Source organism: Heteronotia binoei, chromosome 1 (genome assembly GCF_032191835.1).
Source record: "Heteronotia binoei isolate CCM8104 ecotype False Entrance Well chromosome 1, APGP_CSIRO_Hbin_v1, whole genome shotgun sequence".
In the NCBI taxonomy this organism is placed as follows: Eukaryota; Metazoa; Chordata; class Lepidosauria; order Squamata; family Gekkonidae; genus Heteronotia; species Heteronotia binoei.
In genome coordinates this window covers 269139442-269162765 of record NC_083223.1, presented here as the reverse complement: position 1 = coordinate 269162765, position 23324 = coordinate 269139442, and the positions used below count along the sequence as shown (strand labels likewise).

The window sequence follows — 23324 nt, the reverse complement described above, 5'->3', positions numbered from 1 at the left end:
GCCAAGACCTTCCCATGGCCATTTCTACTTGAGCCTTTTAGCTGGAGGTGCCAGGGCCAAGACCTTCACATGACCATTTCTACTTGATCCTTTTAGTTGGAGGTGCCAGGGACAAGACCTTCACATGACCATTTCAGCTTCATCCTTTTAGTTGGAGGTGCCAGGGCCAAGACCTTCACATGGCCATTTCTACTTGAGCCTTTTAGCTGGAGGTGCCAGGGACAAGACCTTCACATGGCCATTTCTACTCCATCCTTTTAGCTGGAGGTGCCAGGGACAAGACCTTCACATGGCCATTTCTACTCCATCCTTTTAGCTGGAGGTGCCAGGGACAAGACCTTCACATGGCCATTTCTACTTGATCCTTTTAGCTGGAGGTGCCAGGGACAAGACCTTCACATGGCCATTTCTACTCCATTCTTTTAGCTGGAGGTGCCAGGGACAAGACCTTCCCATGGCCATTTCTACTTGAGCCTTTTAGCTGGAGGTGCCAGGGCCAAGACCTTCCCATGGCCATTTCTACTCCATCCTTTTAGCTGGAGGTGCCAGGGACAAGACCTTCACATGGCCATTTCTACTCCATCCTTTTAGCTGGAGGTGCCAGGGACAAGACCTTCACATGGCCATTTCTACTCCATCCTTTTAGCTGGAGGTGCCAGGGACAAGACCTTCACATGGCCATTTGTACTTGATCCTTTTAGCTGGAGGTGCCAGGGACAAGACCTTCACATGGCCATTTCTACTCCATTCTTTTAGCTGGAGGTGCCAGGGACAAGACCTTCACATGGTCATTTCTACTTCATCCTTTTAGGTGGAGGTTCCAGGGCCAAGACCTTCACATGGCCATTTCTACTTCATCCTTTTAGCTGGAGGTGCCAGGGCCAAGACCTTCACATGGCCATTTTAAGTTCATCCTTTTAGCTGGAGGTGCTAGGGCCAAGACCTTCACATGGCCATTTCTACTTGATCCTTTTAGTAGGAGGTGCCAGGGCCAAGACCTTCACATGGCCATTTCTACCTGATCCTTTTAGCTGGAGGTGTCAGGGCCAAAGACCTTCACATGGCCATTTCTACCTGATCCTTTTAGTTGGAGGTGTCAGGGCCAAGACCTTCACATGACCATTTCTACTCCATCCTTTTAGCTGGAGGTGCCAGGGCCAAGACCTTCACATGACCATTTCTGCTTCATCCTTTTAGCTGGAGGTGCCAGGGCCAAGACCTTCACATGACCATTTCTATTCCATCCTTTTAGGTGGAAGTGCCAGGGCCAAGACCTTCACATGACCATTTCTATTCCATCCTTTTAGGTGGAGGTGCCAGGGCCAAGACCTTCACATGGCCATTTCTACCTGATCCTTTTAGTTGGAGGTGTCAGGGCCAAAGACCTTCCCATGACCATTTCTACTTCATCCTTTTAGCTGGAGGTGCCAGGGCCAAAACCTTATGCATGCGAGAAAGATGCTCCCAGAGCTATGGCTTCCACCCCATGGCTCTGTTAAAGTAGAGCAGGAAAGTTAATTGGCAGCACACTACTTCAACAGGAGCCAGTTTTTAGAAACTGTAATTGGCTCTTTTTCAGCTTTTACAATTGGTGAATTTATCCCTGCCGGGCTCTGAGGAGCACAATGCATAAGCACTGTCCGCTTTTGTGTGAAACCGGCTGGGCAGCATCTGCGCTCCGTGGAGCTCGCTTTCCATTGGGGAAGGCAGGCTCCAAGGAGCACACGCACACTGCGTGTGGGGTGAGCGGATGCCCGGCAGCGCCCTAGCCAAGGTGGCACTCCAGGCAGCCACCTTCTTGGCCTGCTCCCATGCACGGGCCATGCCGAGGTGTGAAAAGCAGACTAGGCTTGGGAGGGATCCGGGTTTTCAGTCTTCATGCAGCCAGGGAGCTCGCTGGTTGACCTCAGGCCAATTGCTTGCTCTCTCTCAGAGGGGACGAGCGGTTTAGAAATAATCTCAGTAGCAATAGGTGAAAAGTTTGGTGGGCTTAGAAGGGAAACCTTCACCTCCCAAAGTCTTTTTGCCACCCATGCTTGACATCCCTCTTGCCTCTACTCTCGGACTTTGCCACAGTTGCCCCCTAGAACCAGACAGGACAGCGGGCAAGATCCTTCACCCATGTCCCCCCCCCCCCCCCACACCGCCAACTCTCTTTTGCATTCCTCCTCCTAGTCAAAATCGAGGAGCCGGTTTCCATGGAGATGGACAATCACATGTCCGACAAAGATGACAGTTGCTACGACAACGCGGAGGCCGCCTTCAGCGACGATGAGGAAGACTTGAATAGCAAAGGTGAGGAGGTCTGGCTGCAGGGGCGGCTGCCGGATTGGGTCGTGGAGGGGAACTCTGTTCCCACGGCCCTCTGGGTCACACATGTTTACCCCCCCCCCCCTTTAGCACGTGGTTCGCAAAACGAAGGGCCTCGTGTACACCATGGGGCAGAGCGCTGCCACGCCCACCTGGTTTTGAAGGCCTTTTCCTCCGACTGCTGTAGCCAATCCTCCAAGAGCTTACAGGGCTCTTTGTACAGGGCCTACTGTAAGCTCCAGGAGGATTGGCTGCATCAGGGGGTGTGGCCTAATATGCAAAGGAGCTCCTGCTAGAATTCTACCCCTGGGCCACACACCCCTGCTGTAGCCAATCCTCCAAGAGCTTACAGGGCTCTTAGTACAGGGCCTACTGTAAGCTCCAGGAGGATTGGCTGCATCAGGGGGGTGCGGCCTAACAGGGCTTTCTTTGTAGCAGGAACTCCTTCGCATATTAGGCCACACACCCCTGATGTAGCCAATTTTCCAGGAACTTACAGAGCTCTTAGTACAGGGCCGACTGTAAGCTCCAGGGGGATTTGCTACATCAGGGACGTGTGGCCTAATATGTGAAGGAGCTCCTGCTGCAAAAAAGAAGCCCTGCATAAGGCTTACTGTGGTTGACAGTTAATCATGGTTTGTGCCTCAGCCCTGGCTGAGATTCCAGTGGTGCAGCAAAACCCACCTTTGCCGTCTAAGTCCTTCTTCTGGTGGCAATGGACTTCAGCCCGCTGCTTGGGGACCTCAAGAGAAACACAGAGCCCCTGTAGAGCCCTAGAAGAGATCATAAGCGGTGCATCCTAGGGCCCGGAAATGTCTACAAGGGCACCCCCAGCATAACTGAGAGGCCAGAGAGACAGGGAGGTGGCCTTAACCGTTGTTTCCCAAGTATGGTGTGCGATTGATCCCTAAGCCTGGTCTTGACAGCATGAAGGTTGAGTCCAGTGGCACCTGTAAGGCCAACACATACGAACGTATGAAGCTTACTTATACTGACTCAGACCCTGGGTCCATCAACGTCAGTCTTGTCTAATCAGACTGGCAGCGGCTCTCCAGGGTCTCCAGCTGAGGTTTTTCACGCCTACTTGCCTGGATCCCTTTTTTGGAGATGCCGGGGATTGAACCTGGGACTTCCTGGTTACCAAGCAGATGCTCTACCGCTGAGCCACCGTCCCTCCCCTAGAACATATGAACATATATGAGTCTTCTACTGAATCAGAAGACTGGGTCCATCGAAGTCATTATTTTCTACTCAGACTGGCAGCGGCTCTCCAGGGTCCCAAGCTGAGGTTTTTTCACGCCTACTTTCCTGGACCCTTTTTAGTTGGAGATGCCGGGGATTGAACCTGGGACCTCCTGCTTACCAAGCAGTTGCTCTACCACTGAGCCACCATCCCTCCCCTAACTAGCAGCGGCTCTCCAGGGCCTCAAGCTGAGGTTTTTCACGCCTACTTGCCTGGACCCTTTTTAGTTGGAGATGCCGGGGATTGAACCTGGGACCTCCTGTTTACCAAGCAGATGCTCTACCACTGAGCCACCGTCCCTCCCCTGTTTAATTCCGGGTATAAGTTTTCATGTGCTTGCATAGTTAACCAGGAGCCTGGCCTAGATATTCAGCTGTTTCGGAGGTCATTAATTCATAGGGTCACCATATGTCAGAAGCATTTTGACACATTTGACACACACACACACACACACAGATCCAGAAGTAACCATGGTTAAGGAGGAGAAACTTAGTTAATCAGTGCCATCTACAGTGGGCCCTCTTAATCTCACACTGCGCACAAAATTGCTAGTCGCTCTCTTATCCTTGCACATCGCCAGCCGAGAATTTCCTTGCGTCTCCTTGTTTAGAGAAGGCCGTCTGTCTCAGGGGGAGGGATTTGTGAGTTTCCTGCATTGTGCAGGGGGAGTTGGACTAGACGACCCTGGAGGGCCCTTCCGACTCTACGATTCTTGCTGGATAGGATATAGACAGCCTGCCTCCCTTCCCAAGTATCTCTTAGAAACCCTCTAACCTCCCATCTTTTGGCATTCTCAGCACATGTCTGGCTCTGGGACAGGCTCATCCTCTTGGAGGAAGCCACGTGGGGAGCAGAGGGCAAAGGTCAGGAAGGTCCAATCACCGTGAAGCCATCCAGTCTCGTGGGAAATGAGCCTGGGTGCCTTTGGACCTGTTTAGTCTTACTGGCCCGTTTTTAGCCTTGAGGTTTGCTAACCTCGACGGAGGTCTTTACGGAAACATCTGTACCGTCCCAGGCACAAGAAGTGTGACGTCCAGTTTCCTGGGTGTTGTTGGTGCCCATGGGCTCTGCTCGCTGATCGAATTAAAGCGGAACCCCTCGAGATTCAATCCATATGAACATATGAAGCTGCCTTCTACTGAATCAGACCCTCGGTCCATCAAAGTCAGTATCGTCTTCTCAGACTGGCAGCGGCTCTCCAGGGTCTCAAGCTGAGGTTTTTCACACCTATTTGCCTGAACCCTTTTTAGTTGGAGATGCCGGGGATTGAACCTGGGACCTCCTGCTTACCAAGCAGATGCTCTACCACTGAGCCACCATCCCTCCCCTAAATGAAGCTGCCTTCTACTGAATCAGACCCTCGGTCCATCAAAGTCAGTATTGTTTACTCAGACTGGCAGCGGCTCTCCGGGGTCTCAAGCTGAGGTTTTTCACGCCTATTTGCCTGGACACTTTTTAGTTGGAGGTGGCGGGGATTGAACCTGGGACCTTCTGCTTCCCAAGCGGATGCTCTACCACTGAGCCACCGTCCCTCCTCCCACCATCCAGAGTGTGAGGCAGCGCCAGGCTTGCTTTCCTTCCGCACCCTGCGGGATGAGCGCCTCTCCCACCGGCAGAACGAGAGCATTTTTTTGTGGGAAGGACACAGCCCGGGATTTTCCACGCCTGACGCTAAAAACGCACCTGGTTCTTTGAAGGAATCAGGCATCTGGGATCAGTAAAATGACCGGGGCCTGAACGTAATCACGGCTTCTCTGAGACCCTTCCTGATAAGAGCAGGTGGATGAGGGCCAGGCTGCGAAAAAGCCAGAACAAGGCGAGGCAGCTCAGGAGAACGCTATCCTTTATGCAGTGTGCCTGAGTCTAGAGTGGGCGGGCAGGGAGGGAGAGAGAGAGAGAGACTTCCTCGCAAGAACACAGTGTGCCCTCGCAGGCCCAGATGGCAAAACAAAGGCCGGTGCACAATGCTAGCGCAGGAAGCGTGGCTGGCGGGTTTGTCCCTTGGGGGCCCGCGGTGACCTCACCGTTCCCAGCCCCGTGATGCAATGTTCCTGGCAACTCCCTTAATGGCCAGAGCATTTCTAAATGCGTACACAGCCCGTTGCCGTCTCCCAACTGGCGTTCGCCCAAACTGGCGGCTGCGTTGTTCGTTTCAGTACGCTGAGTCAGGTGACTGAACGCCTCTTTTAAGGCAAATCCCCCGACCCTTGACAGAGAAAGCTAAGCACATCAGGGCCCGTCCTTCCTGGCATGCTAGCTTTCTAAATATAGGGGACTTGGTTTTATTTGTTAGCACGGCTTTTTTGTAGCAGGAACTCCTTTGCATATTAGGCCACACACCCTTGATGTAGCCAATCCCCCAGGCGCTCACAGGGTTCTTCTTACAGGACCTATTGTTAACTCTTGGAGGATGGGCTACATCAAAGGGTGTGTAGCCTAATATGCAAAGGAGTTCCTGCTACAAAAAGCCACCCTGTTTATTAGCTACCTTTCTTCCTTACAGAGTTCAAGGCAGCTCGCAACATAACAAACACAAAATAAAATACATAAAAAGCGATATTTAAAATCACAATTGAGGACTGCTTCAGTCAAGTGCAATCCTAAATTAAACCATCTTCAGCTGCCTGTTGAACGTTGAAACTGGGGGGCGGGGTGGCATGTGCAGCTCCATGGGGGGATTGTTCCAATCATGGGGCTACCACTAAATAGGCCCTGTTTCGTGTAGCCGCCAAACAAACTTCTTTGCAGTCAGGATGGCTTCTCGCTGGGAGAAGAGGGTCCTTCAGGCATCACGATCTCAGGTCACCTTGAATTGGGCTCGGGATCAGGCGCTTCCAGCTGCTGTCAAAAATAATACAGATAAGACACTGGTTTTCTTTCTCGGACAAACAGAGGTTTGTTATCAAGGCAAGGGCAGTGGGGCGGGTCCATCTGCTTGCTTACAGGGAGGCAGAGTAGCTCCTTCTCATCTTTGAACCCACTCAGCTTCTTTCGTCCCCTCGCTGTAGGGAAAAAGAGAGAGTTCCGATTCCACCCAATCAAAGAAGCCGTCGTGGAAGAGCCAGTCGACATCACGCCTTTCCTGGACCAATTGGACGAGTCTTTGAAAGATAAAGTCCTGCTGCTGCAGAAAGGGAGGTGGGTATGGCGGTGTGGCAAGCCAGGGCGAAATGGCAGGGTAGTGGAGGGCTTCTCGTTACTGCCTCTAGGTGACAGTGCATGAGCAATACTGTTCTAACTAAGGAGTCTGGGATTTTCCAGTTGAGAAAAGAGAACGTGTCAGTGTAACTGGGGAACTAGAAGCCATTGAACATAAGTTACTTAGGTGTAACGGGTACAAAATAGTTCGAAATAAGTATATCACACCTCTGATAGGCGATATGGACCTCCTGATGGCTCCTGGTTTTTTGGCCACTGTGTGTACAGAGTGTTGGACTGGATGGGCCGTTGGCCTGATCCAACATGGCTTCTCTTCTGTTCTTATGTGACACAGAGTGTTGGACTGGAGGGGCCACTAGCCTGATCCAACATGGCTTCTCTTATGTTCTTATGTGACACAGAGTTGGACTGGATGGGCCATTGGCCTGATCCAACAAGGCTTCTCTTCTGTTCTTATGTGACACAGAGTGTTGGACTGGAGGGGCCACTGGCCTGATCCAACATGGGTTCTCTTACGTTCTTATGTGACTCAGAGTGTTGGACTGGAGGGGCCACTGGCCTGATCCAACATGGCTTCTCTTATGTTCTTATGTGACACAGAGTTGGACTGGAGGGGCCACTGGCCTGATCCAACATGGCTTCTCTTATGTTCTTATGTGACACAGAGTGTTGGACTGGATGGGCCACTGGCCTGATCCAACAAGGCTTCTCTTCTGTTCTTATGTGACACAGAGTTGGACTGGATGGGCCATTGGCCTGATTCAACATGGCTTCTCTTATGTTCTTATGATAGGTAGGGCAGTTTTGGAATACTGTAATCGATTACTGACGGATGAAAATCGGTCTGCTGCTGAATCTGTGACAAGATTTTGGGTAGCTTGTTACAGCATCAGGAACGGTCGGTTAATTCTGTAATAATAACTTGGGTTATGATTTTATCTTCTCTCTCCTATTTAATTGGATTTTTAATTATAGGTTTTATGTAATTGAGATCCTTACAAGAGACGCATGAATGTATATGTGTGTGTGTGTTTGTGTGTGTGTGTGTATATATATATTTAATTCTGTACTTCATATGCTCCCAGTATTTTATATTCCTGTAAATGGCTCAATGCCACAATAAACCTTGACTGACTGTTGAGAAAAGAGACAGCGAAGGAGAGGGACACGGCAGAGTTTTATAAAAGTCCGATCTCGGAAGCTAAACGTGACCGGCCCTGATCAGTATTTGGACGTGAGAGCATCAGGAAGCCCAAGGACCGCTACACAGGGAAAGGCAGTGGCAAACCACCTCTGAACGTCTGATACTGAAACCTTTATTAGACATTTGTTCATGAGAATCCAGATACTAGGAAGTAGGAGAGCCAGTTTGGTGTAGTGGTTAAGTGTGCGGACTCTTATCTGGGAGAACCGGGTTTGATTCCCCACTCCTCCACTTGCACCTGCTAGCATGGCCTTGGGTCAGCCATCATTCTCGCAGAGGGCAGCTTCTGGGAGAGCTCTCTCAGCCCCACCCACCTCACAGGGTGTCTGTTGTGGGGGAGGAAGGGAAAGGAGATTGTGAGCCGCTCTGAGACTCTTCGGAGAGGAGGGCAGGATATAAATCCAATATCTTCATCTACCTTACAGGGTGTCTGTTGTGGGGGAGGAAGGGAAAGGGGATGGTGAGCCGCTCTGAGACTCTTCGGAGTGGAGGGCGGGATATAAATCCAATATCTTCATCTACCTCACAGGGTGTCTGTTGTGGGGGAGGAAGGGAAAGGAGATTGTGAGCCGCTGTGAGACTCTTCGGAGTGGAGGGCGGGATATAAATCCCATATCTTCATCTACCTCACAGGGTGTCTGTTGTGGGGGAGGAAGGGAAAGGAGTTTGTGAGCCGCTCTGAGACTCTTCGGAGTGGAGGGCGGGATATAAATCCAATATCTTCATCTACCTCACAGGGTGTCTGTTGTGGGGGAGGAAGGGAAAGGAGATTGTGAGCCGCTCTGAGACTCCTCAGAGTGGAGGGCGGGATATAAATCCAATATCTTCATCTACCTCACAGGGTGTCTGTTGTGGGGGAGGAAGGGAAAGGAGATTGTGAACCGCTCTGAGACTCTTCGGAGTGGAGGGCGGGATATAAATCCAATATCTTCATCTACCTCACAGGGTGTCTGTTGTGGGGGAGGAAGGTAAAGGAGATTGTGAGCCGCTCTGAGACTCTTCGGAGTGGAGGGCGGGATATAAATCCAATATCTTCATCTACCTCACAGGGTGTCTGTTGTGGGGGAGGAAGGGAAAGGAGATTGTGAGCCGCTCTGAGATTCTTCGGCGTGGAGGGCGGGATATAAATCCAATATCTTCATCTACCTCACAGGGTGTCTGTTGTGGGGGAGGAAGGGAAAGGAGATTGTGAGCCGCTGTGAGACTCTTCGGAGTGGAGGGCGGGATATAAATCCAATATCATCATCATAGGAGGCAATTCAATTATATTATAAAAGAAAATGCCGTAGAGAACTATAAATATCTAAATTTAGTATAAAATCAAGGATAGACTTAAAAAAAAATATCCTGTCAGTACTTCGTTTCTTCCCTCAGCTGATAAACCCATCCGACTCAGTTTGATTACTGCCCATCAGTGAAAATGGACAAGGAAATAATAATATTCACTGAGACACGCATACAAGTAGAGCAAAGACATACTTGGCTGTTGTAGATTTTCCGGGCAGTGTGGCCGTGGTCTTGGCATTGTAATAATAATAATAATAAAATTTTATTTATATCCCACCCTCCCCGCCTAAGCAGGCTCAGGGCGGCTAACAACATCTTCATAAAATATACAATACAATAAATATACAAAACTTTAAAATCAACATTATCCAAAAACAATTCTAAAATTCACATTTGACATAATCTGACAGTAACAGTGATGTTCCTGGCGCTATTTCCGTCGGTTTACATGACAGCGAGGGTCCCTGGGCAAAGTCATTTTGGCGGATCCGTTTGTTTAGTGATCATAAATCAGCAGTCTGTAAAAACCGACCTAAAAAGGATGGTCTTGCAGGCCCTGCGGAATTGGTCAAGACTGTGAGACCTGACGTTTCGCCAGCAACTGTGACTGGCATCCGCAGAGGTGTAACCCAGAAAACTGGAGTTCTCTCTGGGTCAAATTGAGAAGAAGTCGATAGGCATGTCATTTATATCTACTTGGGCAGGTGAGGTAGGGCTGAGTCAGGTAAGCTCCTCCATTAGCATGTCACAGTCCAGGAAGCTCCCACAAGATGACTCAGCCCTACCCCACCTGCCTGAGTAGATATAAATTACCTGCTTACCAACTTCTTCTCAGTTTGACTCAGAGAGAACTCCAATTTTCTGGGTTACACCTCTGAAGATGCCAGTCACAGTTGCTGCCGAAACATCAGGTCTCACAATGCCAAGACCACGGCCGCACAGCCCGGAAAATCTACAACTGCCAATGGACTCCGGCCGTGAAAGCCTTCGACAACATAAAGACATATTTGTTTAAAGTTTAAACAGCACAGATCTTTCTTTCCAACTTTGCTGACCTCTGAACATCTCTTGCTTCGAAAACCTTGTGAAGGGTAGCAGTAAGGCAGTTGCAAAAAAGGAGAGAGTGGGACAGAGAGAACTTTCTCTCCCCGCTCCAAAATTACTAGAACTTGAGGACATCCAGTGAAGTCAATGGGCAGCAGATGCTGGACAGACAAAAACAAATACTTTTTCACTCAGTGAATGATTGAAGTGTGGGATTTGCTGCCAGAGGATGTGGTGATGGACACAGGAATCAGCAGTGTTAAAAGGGGATTATACAGATTCATGGATTCTTATGAGGGGAAGGCTTTGGCCTCTTTGCCCTGTTGTTGGCCCTCCGGAGGAACTGGTTGGCTACTGTGTGAGACAGAAAGCTGGATTAGGTGGACCACTGGTCTTCTGTTGTTCTTCTAAGAGGAAGGCCATGGCCTCTCTGCCTTGTTGTTGGCCCTCTGGAGGAACTGGCCGGTCACCGTGTGAGACGGGAAGCTGGACTAGATGGGCCACTGGTCTGATCCAGCAGGGCTCTTCTTACACGGCTTCTCGCTCATGTGCTCTATCTCTGAACGCTCCGTTGGAATAAGGATCTCACAGTGACTCTGCAGAGCATATGTTCAGAATGTGCTGTGCTGAGCCTAGAAGCCGTTTGGGCTGAAAGAACTCTTGTTCCTCTTTTTCCTGTTTTGAACGTTCAGCAACAAAAACAGGAAAAGAAACTACACTGAGGGGATCCTCAGGGAAAGCCTGCTCATTTTTGCACCAGGCAAAGGTGCATGTCACTTGGTCAGGTACCCTGAACCAGAATCCACTTTTTGTTTTGGAAACGTTTCTAGCGCTCATGGCCGCAGAGATTTGAGGGAAAGTGTGGAAAGTACTGAAAGCGCAAAACAAAGAGGGGGAAGTCAGTCAAACCTTCTAGGATTCAGGAAACGGGGGTTGTGAACATTTCACAATCCTTTTCTTTCTTCTCCAGTCATTTATTTGGTATATACTTAGCCCAACCCTTTCCACAAAGAGCCCAGAACAATAAGTGTTGCCTGTTCACACCCTTTCCCTCCAATTTCTCCTCAGAATGGCCCAGGGTTAGCGAAGAAGACAACAATTTGGTTTTTAGACTCTGCCCTTGAGAGCCAGTTTGGTGTAGTGGTTAAGTGTGCGAACTCTTATTTGGGAGAACTGTTTGATTCCTCACTCCTCCACTTGCACCTACTGGAATGGTCTTGGGTCAGCCATAGCTCTCGTAGGAGTGGTTCTTGAAAGGGCAGCTTTTGTGAGAGCCCTCTCAGCCCCATCTACCTCACAGAGTGTCTGTTGGGGAGGGGGGGAGGAAAAGGAGATTGTGACCACTCTGAGATTCAGAGTATAGGGTGGGATATAAATCCAATATCTTCTTCATTTTCTTCTCCTCCTCCTCCTCCTTTCTCCTCCCCACAACAGGCACCTTGTGAGAGCAGAAAGGGCTGAGAGAATTCTGAGAGAATTGTGAATGGCCCAAGGTCACCCAGCTGTCTTCATGTGAAGGAGGAGTGGGGAACCAATCCCATTTCTCCAGATTAGAGCTCACCATTTAAACTAGCGCTCCACACTGGCTCTCATTCTGAAGAGAGAATATCTGGCCTGTGGCTGCCCAGAGAGATTTCTGGTAAAAAGGGGAATTTGAACCCAGACCTCTCTGCTCCTAGTTTGTCACCACACCACAGTGGTGGTCCCTGACCTCTCTCCGTGTTCTGTCACGGCCTGCTGCATTCATTGCAGGAGGGCTAGCCCCTGATAGCTAAATACGGCAGCAAAACAAACTCTCCCCTCCCGCCTTGCCACAAACGTACACATTGTACCACAGAACAGAACTTGTCGGGCAGCCCAGTGTCTACAAATGTCTCCAACATGTGTCATTTCCAAGCAAAGCTCTCGTAGTTTTCCAAGCATGTGCCTTGGTATGCAGCTGTTAACTTGCCAGAATTACTTCTGTGGCATCGCTCGCTGCTGGGGTCGCGTTCGGATGGCTCTCGTTTCTGCCATCCCGCAACAACCCTGCGAGGGTGGTCTCGACAAGGAACCGCTTTTTCAAGGGGGTGCCAGGGATCAATTAGGCCCGCTCCTCTCCTCCTCCCACCTGAGCCGCTTTCTGGCCCTGACAGACACGGAATGCTCTCTCTTGGCCTCACCGCCTGCACGGTCTATGCGCTATCCGCTCTCCTTGGGCCCTTGCCTCCCGCACAGGGATTTCAGAGCTCCCTTTGGCAGCAAAAGGTCTTTGGCCCAGCTCGCATTATAAATGAGGCCCTGTCATGACTAAGTATGTTTAATAGGCTTGTTTTCCAGAGTCTACAGAATGCTTCTCTCCCCCCCACCCCACCCCTTTTCTTGTAGAGGGAAGGGGAGAGCCAAGGCCAAGGGGGTGGAAAGAGGAGAGGAGGAGACGGGGCGTTTTGGCTTTTCTGGCTGAACCGTGCGGGTGCCAAGCCGTTCGCAGCTTTCAAGCCTGTTTCATGCCACAGGCCTGCCTCTCCTCCAGAGCGTCCCCTGAGGAGAATTTCCCAGCAAGAGCCAAGCCTGGAGATCGTTGAGGTCGTTGCTGTGAGGGGTGTTTTCAGACAACAAAAACAGCCATTCTGTTTTTGAGCCTGTGCTTTTCTTTGGGATTCTGGCGCAGGGTGTTGACATAAAATGGCTGCTGCGGGAGGCAGGGCCACCACAAAATGGCCGCCCCCAGCTGTCAGGGCCAGCCACAGAATGTCCGGGTTATGTATCACTCTTCACAGTGACTCATCGAAGTTTTAGGGAGATGCCTTTGGAAACACACGTTTTGTTTGACAGTTTTCTCACTTACATGTAACTCCCCTTTAGAGAGTGAGCAGAGATCGTTGCGCTGTGGTAGCAGCTGGGGGCAACTTCTTGATAAATCCACACACAGCCCACCAGCTCCCCAGTGGGCAGTCAGGAACCCCTACAGGGCAAAAGCCCCACTTTCTAAAAACACTGGGCAGGTACCAGGAAAGGTGCAGGAGGGCACAAAGTTGGGGAATCCTGCGGGGGTAAAAGGAGCAAAATCTTTCAGACAGTATAAAGTAGGAGTGGCCAAACTTGCTTAATGTAAGAGCCACATAGAATAAACATCAGATGTTTAAGAGCCGCAAGACATGGAGGTCAGATGTTTGAGAGGAAGAAAGGCAGGAAGGAAGGCAAATAGATGGGGGAGGGGAGGTGAAAAGAAAGCAACTTTAAATGCATTCTCCAAGCCACTGACTGACTTGGCTCGGAGAAGTGATTTACAGTGTAATCCAAAAGAAAGTTACACCAGTCGAAGCCCGTTCATTTCAATACGCTTAGGCTGGAGTAACTCTCCTTAGGCTTGCACTGCTAGAGACAAAAGCCTTCTCCAAGCCAGCCAATGGGGTGGTGGGGTTTTCAAGAGCCACACAATATGTGTGAAAGAGCCACATGTGGCTCCCAAGCCACAGTCTGGCCACCCCTGGTATAAAGGATTCCAGAAGAGTTGTGGTATTTGCCTTGGTCTACCTATAAACCAATAGGAGTCCTGCAGCACTCTTACAGACACACACAGCTTGCCTCCAGCAGAAGTGTTGGTAGATTAGAGCCCATTTCCTCAGGTGCAGCCATTCTGCGTCAGAGGAAGAAAAACAAACCAGGGTCAAGAGGGGCACGATATACAGGAAGCGCAGTTGGTTTGCATTGGACATGGCTGCATTTACCCTGCTTGCCTCCTGATGGCGCTGTTTGCCTTCTTCTCTCTTCAACAAAACATCTGCCTAGCAAAGTTCCAGAGGGGCAGCCGTGTCGGTCTTGAAGCCGTAGAAGAAAGTTTGAATCCAGTGGCTCCTCGAAGACCAACGAAGTTTTATTCGGGGTGTGAGCTTTTGTGTGCGCGCGCACTTTCTCAGATACCGCGCCTGGAAAATTCCGTTTCGTCGTATCTGAGGAAGTGGGCCCGCACACGAAAGCTCATATCTCGAATAAAACTTCGTCGGTCTTCAAGTTGCCACCGGATTCATTCTTGCAAGGTACCAGTTCCTCTGGAGAGCCAAGAGCAAGACATAGAGGCTGAGGCCTTCCCCTGATGTTGCTTCCAGGCTCTGGGAAGCCACTAATGGATTCATCCTCCATTCATCCATCTAATCCTTTTAAAGCTGTTTGTTCCTGTGTCCATCACCACATCCTCCGGCAACGACTTTCACATTTCAGTGACTCTTGGTGTAAAGGAGTATTTTCATTATAAGAACATAAGAGAAGCCATATTGGATCAGGCCACCGGCCCATCCAGTCACACAGTGGCCAGAAAACCAGGTGCCATCAGGAGTCCATCAGTGGGGCCAGGACACTAGAAGTCCTCACACTGTTGCCCCTCCCAAGCACCAAGAATACAGAGCATCAGTGCCCCAGACGGAATCTTCCATCTCTACTTTGTGGCTTAGAGAACATAAGAGAAGCCATGTTGGATCAGGCCAATGGCCCATCCAGTCCAACACTCTGTGTCACACAAAAAAACCCAGGTGCCATCAGGAGGTCCATCAGTGGGGCCAGGACACTAGAAGCCCTCCCACGGTTGCCCCCCCCCCCCGCCCAAGCACCAAGAATACAGAGCATCACTTGTCCATATAAGAACATAAGAGAAGCCATGTTGGTTGGCCCATCCAGTCCAACACTCTGTGTCACACAGTGGCCAATATACTGTGGCTAATAGCCACTGATGGACCTCTGCTCCATATAAGAACATAAGAGAAGCCATGTTGGATCAGGCCAATGGCCCATCCAGTCCAACACTCTGTGTCACACAAAAAAACCCAGGTGCCATCAGGAGGTCCATCAGTGGGGCCAGGACACTAGAAGCCCTCCCACGGTTGCCCCCCCCCCGCCCAAGCACCAAGAATACAGAGCATCACTTGTCCATATAAGAACATAAGAGAAGCCATGTTGGTTGGCCCATCCAGTCCAACACTCTGTGTCACACAGTGGCCAATATACTGTGGCTAATAGCCACTGATGGATCTCTGCTCCATATAAGAACATAAGAGAAGCCATGTTGGTTCAGGCCAATGGCCCATCCAGTCCAACACTCTGTGTCACACAGTGGCCATAAGAACATAAGAGAAGCCATGTTGGTTCAGGCCAATGGCCCATCCAGTCCAACACTCTGTGTCACACAGTGGCCCAAAATCCAACTACCTTCAGGAGGTCCACCAGCAGGACCAAAACTCCAGAATCCCTCCCACTGTTGCCCCCACCCCAACCACCGAGGACATAGATGAAGAAATCAAAGCCCCTGTGCTGTTTACATTAGCTTTACATGTGGATAAGCCCAGTGCATGCAGCGTTCCCCCACCCCCGAAAGGTTTTTAGCCACAACAAAATATCACCCTCGACGCGAGCGAGTTGCCAGCCAGGGCGCTGCAGCCTCTCCCACCCTGAGGTCACCCAGCCTCCGTCTCTTTCTTAACTGGGATTTCCTCTTCTTTTTTTGTGTTGCAGCGATACGGAGGCTCAGTGTGAGGTCATGCAGGAAATCGTGGATCAAGTCCTGGAGGTAATAGTCAGCTCCCAGAAGCTCAGCTCTCTCCTGCTATTTGGGCTTCTGGGAAGCACAAAAAAGAGGGGGAGGTGACAGGGACCAGTCGGTGGGGGCACGGGGCGTATGTACATCTGCAAGGGGGAGGTGGCAGGGACCAGTCAGTGGGGTACGGGGCGTAAGTACATCTGCAAGATGCTGTCAAAATAGCCAGTCCTCCAGTCTCTTCATACATGGGACATGAGAGGAGGCGGAATCAGATCCTCCCAACTGTTTCTTCTTCCCTGTGAGCCTGGCCTTCCCCTCAGATTCCTCTCTGCTGTGGAAGAAAGAGACTGAGAAGGTGGACCCATTTCCCCCTCTCCCCTGACATTAAAGGCTTTGAAGGAGACTTACAGGGCTTCACAAGGAGAAGCAGAATGACTGCGCCCCTTCATGTGGCCTTCACTTTGTCTACTTCCCTTCTTCCACCGCTCCCTAGAGCAGGGATGTTAAACTTGAAGCCCGGGGGCCAAATCGGGCCCCCAGAGGGTTCCTATCAGATCCACAAGGAAGTCTGCTTCCTTCTCCCTTTCTCGTGCTTCCTTCCACATCACAACTTGCTTCGCCAGACTTGCTCAATCACACTGGAGCTGAATAGCAAAGCCTCTATTTTCTTCATTGGCTGAGGCTCCTCTCTTGGGGGGGAAAGAGGGAGAGCTTGCTTTGCCAGGCTCTCTCAATCGCACGACAGAGCTACTGAGCCAAGCTTCTCTTCCAGTTTGGTGAGAGCCAGTTTGGTGTAGTGGTTAAGTGAGCAGACTCTTATCTGGGAGAATGGGGTTTGATTCCCCACTCCTCCACTTGCACCTGCTAGCATGCTCTTGAGTCAGCCATAGCCCTGGCAGAGGTTGTCCTTGAAAGGGCAGCTGATGTGAGAGCCCTCTACAGCCCCGCCCACCTCACAGGGTGTCTGTTGTGGGGGGGAAAGGTAAAGGAGATTGTGAGCCGCTGTGAGACTCTTCGGAGTGGAGGGCGGGATATAAATCCAATATCTTCATCTACCTCACAGGCTGGGGCTGATGGGAGTTGTAGGCAAAAAACATCTGGAGAGCTACCGTTGGCCACCCCTGGACTGCAGGACTCAAATCTTGTTCATCTGCTGCAGACCAACATGGCTACTCATCCGAAACTTTAAAAAGGAGTGTTAAAACAGCAGCAAAACTTCAGCCAGAGCATGCTTTTAAAGAACCATTCAACTAGAAAGCTCGAGGAGATAAAACAGGCCTTGCTTGGGGCTAGAGCAGAGGTGGGGAATGTCCATCTCAAGGGCCGTTTATGGCCCTCGAGATCACTTGTTCTGGCCCTCGGGGATTGCTGGCCCCTTTCTTCCCCCCATTTCTTTATTTCTGTTTATTTCCCTTTCTTCCCCCCATTCCTTTCTTTCCCTTTGTTTCCTTTTCTCCCTTCCTTCCTCCCCCTCTCTTGGCTTTTTCTTCAAAAAACCCCCTGAACCTAGGCAGTTGCCTAGGGCGGCAGGCCAGATGTGTGCCTGTGGCGGAACCGGCCCGATCCTGCCTTCAGACCCGGTCCCGTCAGCTCCCTATTGAGTCGCCAACTCCTGGAGGGAGCTATTTCTCCTCCTGCCCCTTGGGCTCGCTGCCACCACCTGCTCAGTCCCGGGGTTCAGATTGAGAGGAACAGGACTCCCAATCCCCCTTTCCAGCTGTGAGGCCAGGCCTCAAGGTCCTCTGCCACCCTGCACTTGGGTTTCACAGAGACCTCAGCACTTCTTTGGGGCACCCCTGGAGGATTGGCACCTTATCCAACTGCATGCCTTCCCCCCTTCACCTGGGGCCCCCTTCTTAACACAGCGTGGTCTAAAGCGGTCTGGGGATCTAGGTGGTACAGAGATTGACTGCCAGCATTTAAACAGTAAAAATATATTTATTTAAAAAGGGAAAACGATAGGGAAAGAAAAACAAAACAAAAACAGTTGCGTTTAAAAAAGTAGTACAGCACAGCACAGCACAGCAAACAGCATGACAAAGGAAAGGTGTTTATAAACGCTTTCTACTGTCCCTGGTCCAAACTTGTCCTGTCTTGAGAATGACTTACTTTGTCTTACTGCCTGGGGCCTCCCAGGCAGGAGCCCACAGGCAAGCAGCCTCCCTTCCCGAGCGCCTGCTGCAAACTGAGAAACTCTTCCTGCCTAGCACATGGCAAGAACCACAGCACTTCCTGCCTCTCTAGGAGACTCTCCCCCTAGCGTTGTTGGTTTGGCTCTGGAAGGGAGGGGGGGAGTGAGGGGAAGGCTCCAAAGCCTGCTGAATGGATTTACTGATCCCTGCCTTTTTGGATGAAGCACCAACACTCTCAGATGGCGTTTCTCCACAGTGCCAAATTAGGCTCTCCCCAAATGACTTCAGATAGAAAAGCAATTATTTGCATTAATTTTGCCAGCCTGAATCGTTCTCCCTCGGCGGAGCACTGTTTTTTTTAAGTCGATAATTTTGTATGGCCCGTGAATGATGTTATAAATAACCAAATGGCCCTTGGCAGAAAAAAGGTTCCTCACCCCTGGGCTAGAGCAATAATTACATGGACACGTGACCTTTGTGTAGGTGTTCTAAAGACTCGGTGCCAACACCAAACAGGCCCTGTCTTACAGGTAACAGGCATTAAATGCATGTCTACAACTCTGTTGTCCCGCCCCCCCCCCCCAACCCATCCCTTGAGTGCCACGGCTTTGGAAACAGGTATCTCTGCGCTGCCCCCGGAGCTGTCGGCCCTCTTGCGCAGTGCAAGCCATGCCTCGTTCTTGTCTTCCGCAGGAGGATTTTGATCAGGAGCAACTGTCAGTCCTCGCATCCTGCCTGCAGGAGCTCTTCAAGGCTCACTTCCGTGGGGAGGTGCTACCAGAAGAGATCACCGAAGAGTAAGGGGCCTTTCTTGTCATTCCCACTCGCCGTTCTCTTTTGTGGCTGATCTCCATGTGGGGGGGGGGGCATCCTTCAGAGTACAGTTGATTGCAGACCAACTGTCAGAGTACAGTTGGTCGCAGACTAACGGTCAGAGTACAGTTGATCGCAGACTAACGGTCAGAGTACAGTTGATCACAGACCAACTGTCAGAGTACAGTTGATCGCAGACTAACAGTCAGAGTACAGTTGATCGCAGACTAACGGTCAGAGTACAGTTGATCACAGACTAACAGTCAGCGATCACAACAGCAGCACACGCTGAGTCACCTGCTGGCGCCCGCTAGGACGGCCCGACAAGGTCTCATTTATGTCTGATGCAGCCCTCGTAACATATGAGTTTGACACACCCTGCTCTAGTGCATTGCACATATGAAAATCTCCAGTGATTGTGTGAGCAGTCTGAAATGATACCGGTCAGATAATCTCTTGTGCTTGAAAAATTGCTTTCCATACCCAGGAGACAAAGAAGCCTAAAGCCAACAATCTTTGCCCACAGAAAGCTAGCATGAGACTGTGAAAATGCCTAGCCTTTTCCCTGACATGCTAGATTTCTGCACGCATAGAAGACTTGTGAAAGTTTCTTCCCTTTTCCATTCTCGCAACGTTCTAAAATGGTGCCACTCAGAAACTGGTTGGTTGCCTCAATGAGGACTAGACACAAAAGCTGTTATGTTACCTTAATCATGTCCTAGAAACCATTGCAAGGGCACCGTTTGTATGGGAGACAAACTTATGTGGAAAATTTGAAGGCATTAAAATGTTTGAAATTCATTGACATGATCAGTTTTGGGCACCACATTTTAAGAAGGATGTTGGGAGCTGCCCTGAGTCCGCTTGCTGAGAGGGCGGGATATAAGCTTAACGTAATAAATAAATAATAAATAAGGATATAGACAAGCTGGAATGGGTCCAGAGGAGGGGAACGAAGATGGTGAGGGATCTGGAGACCATGTCCTATGAGGAAAGGCTGAAGGAGCTGGGGATGTTTAGCCTTGAGAGGAGGCGGCTGAGAGGTGATAGGATCACCATCTTCAAGTACTTGAAGGACTGTCTTATAGAGGGTGATGTGGAATTGTTTTCTGTGGCCCCAGAAGGTAGGACCAGAACCAATGGATTTAAATTAAATCAGAAGAGTTTCTGGCTCAACATTAAGAAGAACGTCTTGACCATTAGAGCGGTTCCTCAGTGGAACAGGCTTCCTCGGGAGGTGGTGGGCTCTCCTTCCTTGGAGGTTTTTCAACAGAGGCTGGATGGCCAACTGACAGCAATGTGGGTCCTGTGAATTTAGGGGGAGGTATTTGTGAGTTTCCTGCATTGTGCAGGGGGTTGGACTCAATGACCCTTGAGGTCCCTTCCAACTCTATGATTTTGTGACATCACCTATGTTATTTTTGCACAAACTGTCTTGTTGCTTTGCCACATTTTTACTCTGCGGATTGGAGTCCCGCGCGTGATGTTGTTGCCCCTGATTGTTTTACTTCCCTTCAGGTCTCTGGAGGAATCCGTGGGAAAGCCACTTTACCTAATATTTAGGTGAGTTTTGTGCCCTCCATCCTATATCGGCAGCTCCTCAGTGAGAGGCAGCCGCTCAGACGAGAAGCAAAAGGCCCTGATCCCTCCCTTTTCGACTTGGTTCGGGTACTGCACCAAACCCAGGGTTGTCCTAAGTCAGGGGTGGCCAAACTTGCTTAATGTAAGAGTCACATAGAATAAGTGTCAGATGTCTGAGACCCGCAAAAACATGAATGTGGAAGGAAGGAAGGAAGGAAAGAAAGAAAGAAAGAAAGAAAGAAAGAAAGAAAGAAAGAAAGAAAGAAAGAAAGAAAGAAAGAAAGAAAGAAAGAAAGAAAGAAAGAAAGAAGGAAAATAGATGGGGATGGAAGGAAGGAAGGCCAATAGATAAGGGAGGGAGGGAGGAAGATAGATGGGAATGGAAGGAAGAAAGGAAGGAAGGCCAATAGGGAAGGAAGGAAAATAGATGGGGATGGAAGGAAGGAAGGCCAATAGGGAAGGAAGGAAAATAGATGAGGAAGGAAGGAAGGAAGGCCAATAGGTAAGGGAGGGAGGGAGGAAGATGGGGATGGAAGGAAGGAAGGCCAATAGGTAAGGGAGGGAGAGAGGAAAATAGATGGGGATGGAAGGAAAGAAGGAAGGGCAATAGATAAGGGAGGGAGGGAGGAAGATAGATGGGGATGGATGGAAGGAAGGAAGGCCAATAGGGAAGGAAGAAAATATAAGAGGATGAAAGGAAGGCCAATAGATAAGGGAGGGAGGAAGATAGATGGGGGTGGAAGGAAAGAAGGAAGGAAGGCCAATAAGGAAGGAAGGAAAACAAGTCAGAGGAGGGAGAGGTGGGAAGGAAGCAACCTTAACTTTAAATGCATTCTCCAAGCTGCTGACTGGTTTGGCTTGGAGAAGTGATTTAAAAAGAAAAATGCCTTCTCCAGGACAGCCAACAGGGCGGTGGGGGCTTCAAGAGCCACACAACATGTGTGAAAGAGCCACACGTGGCTCCTAAGCCACAGTTTGGCCACCCCTGTCCTAAGTCCAGCTTGAGCTTCCAAAGGTGCTGGCAAACCAGGGATTGTAAAGGTAGACATTTCGTCCCGGCCCTGTGCTTCTTCCCTCCCACCTGCTTGGGAGTAAGTCAGCTCAGGTGCTGGGCTATCCTCCCCCTCTCCCCAGAGGGAGGAGCCACAGTCTGAAAAAAACCATCTTAACCATTCCCAGTCCAGCAAACATCGCTCTGCTTAACAGTAGCAGTTTGGCTACCCCTGCTTTGGAAGGACTCCTGCAAGGGAGGGGCTCAGGGTGGTGCAACCTGTGCGGGGGTATCAGGGGCTTGAAACCTCACGTTCATGTGCCAAGGACAGCTCCCTACAAGCCAGGGGTGGCCAAATTGTGGCTCTTTCACACACATTGGGTAGCTCTCAAAGACCCCACCACCCTGACAACTGGTTTGGAGAAGGCATTGCTCTCTTTAAATCCCTTCTCCAAGCCAAGCCAGGTGGTGGCTTGGAGAATGCATTTAAAGGTAAAGTTGCTTTCTTTCCACCTCTCTCTCTCCCCATCGATTTGCCTCCCTCCCTCTCTTTCTTCCTCCCTCCCTTCCTTCCCTCCCTCCCTCCCCTCTCTCCCTCTCACCCTCCCTTTCCTCTCTCCCTTCCTCCCTCCATCCATCCCCTCCCTTCCTCTCTCCCTCCCTTCCCTTCCCTCCCTCCCCCTCCCCTCCTCCCCTCTCTCCCCTCCCCTCTCTCTCTCCCTCCCTCCCCTCTCTCTCTCCCTCCCCTCTCTCCTTCCCTCCATCCATCCCCTCCCTCCTTCCCCTCCCTCCCTTCCCTTCCCTCTCTTCCCTCCCTCCCCTCTCTCCCCTTCCTCCCCCTCTCCCTCCCTCCCTCCCTCCATCCATCCCCTCCCGTCTCTCCCTCCTCCCTTCCCTCCCCTCCTCCCCTCTCTCCCTCCCTCCCCTCTCTCCCTCCCTCCCTCCATCCATCCCCTCCTCCCCTCTCCCTCCCTCCATCCATCCCCTCCTTCCCCTCTCTCCCTCCCTTCCCTCTCTCCTCCCCCCTCTCTCCATCCCTCCTTCCCTCCCCCCTTCCCTCCCCTCTCTCCCTTCCCTCCCCTCTCTCCTTCCCTCCCCTCCTACCCTCTCTCCCTCCCCTCCCTCCCTTCCCTCTCTCCCTCCCTCCATTCATCCCCTCCTTCCCCTCTCTCCCTCCCTTCCCCTCTCCTCCCCCCCTCTCTCCCTCCCTCCTTCCCTCCCCCCTTCCCTCCCCTCTCTCCCTCCTCCATCCATCCACCCCCTCTCTCCCTCCCCTCTCTCCTTCCCTCCCCTCCCTCCCTCCATCCATCCACCCCCTCTCTCCCTCCCCTCTCTCTCTCCCTCCCCTCCTCCCTTCCCTCTCTCCCTCCCTCCATCCATCCCCTCCTTCCCCTCTCTCCCTCCCTTCCCTCCCTCCTTCCCCCCCATCTCCCTCCCTCCTTCCCTCCCCCTTCCCTCCCCTCTCTCCCTCCCTTCATCCATCCACCCCCTCTCTCCCTCCCCTCTCTCCTTCCCTCCCCTCCCTCCCTCCATCCATCCACCCCCCTCTCTCCCTCCCCTCTCTTCCTTCCCTCCCCTCTCTCCTTCCCTCCCCTCCTCCCCTCTCTCCCTCCCTCCCCTCCCTCCCTTCCCTCTCTCCTCCCTCCATCCATCCCCTCCTTCCCTCTCTCCCTCCCTTCCCTCTCTCCTTCCCCCCTCTCTCCCTCCCTCCTTCCCTCCCCCCTTCCCTCCCCTCTCTCTCTCCCTCCATCCATCCACCCCCTCTCTCCCTCCCCTCTCTCCTTCCCTCCCCTCCCTCCCTCCCATCCTCCCTCCCCCCTCCTGGGCCATAGCCAGGATTTGTTGTTGGGGGTGGGGGCCGAGGGGCTGCCTGGTTTGGGGGTCTTGGGGTCTCAGCACTGTAAGCTCCCTTGAGTTCCTCAAACTGACCCCCCCTTCACCTGGGCGCTCCCAGAAGCTGCACTCCCCCACCCCTTTCTTATGTGCTCCCCTCTCAGAGAGACAGAGAGCTCTTAACTCCTCCCCCCCCCCCCTTTGGTCTGCATTCTGTG

At 51.3% G+C, this 23324-nt stretch overlaps 1 protein-coding gene across 2 annotated transcripts in view; it reads left to right on the top strand.

Moving 5' to 3' along the window:
- The window catches only part of INTS3 (integrator complex subunit 3), a 222075-nt gene that overhangs the window by 150627 nt on the left and 48124 nt on the right, over positions 1–23324 (top strand). For both annotated transcript variants that reach the window (XM_060255779.1, XM_060255771.1), the window contains 5 exons: positions 2176–2295; positions 6562–6691; positions 15732–15786; positions 18582–18685; positions 20220–20264. In XM_060255779.1, the coding sequence (XP_060111762.1) occupies positions 2176–2295; positions 6562–6691; positions 15732–15786; positions 18582–18685; positions 20220–20264 (454 nt within the window). The remainder of the gene's footprint in view (positions 1–2175; positions 2296–6561; positions 6692–15731; positions 15787–18581; positions 18686–20219; positions 20265–23324) is intronic.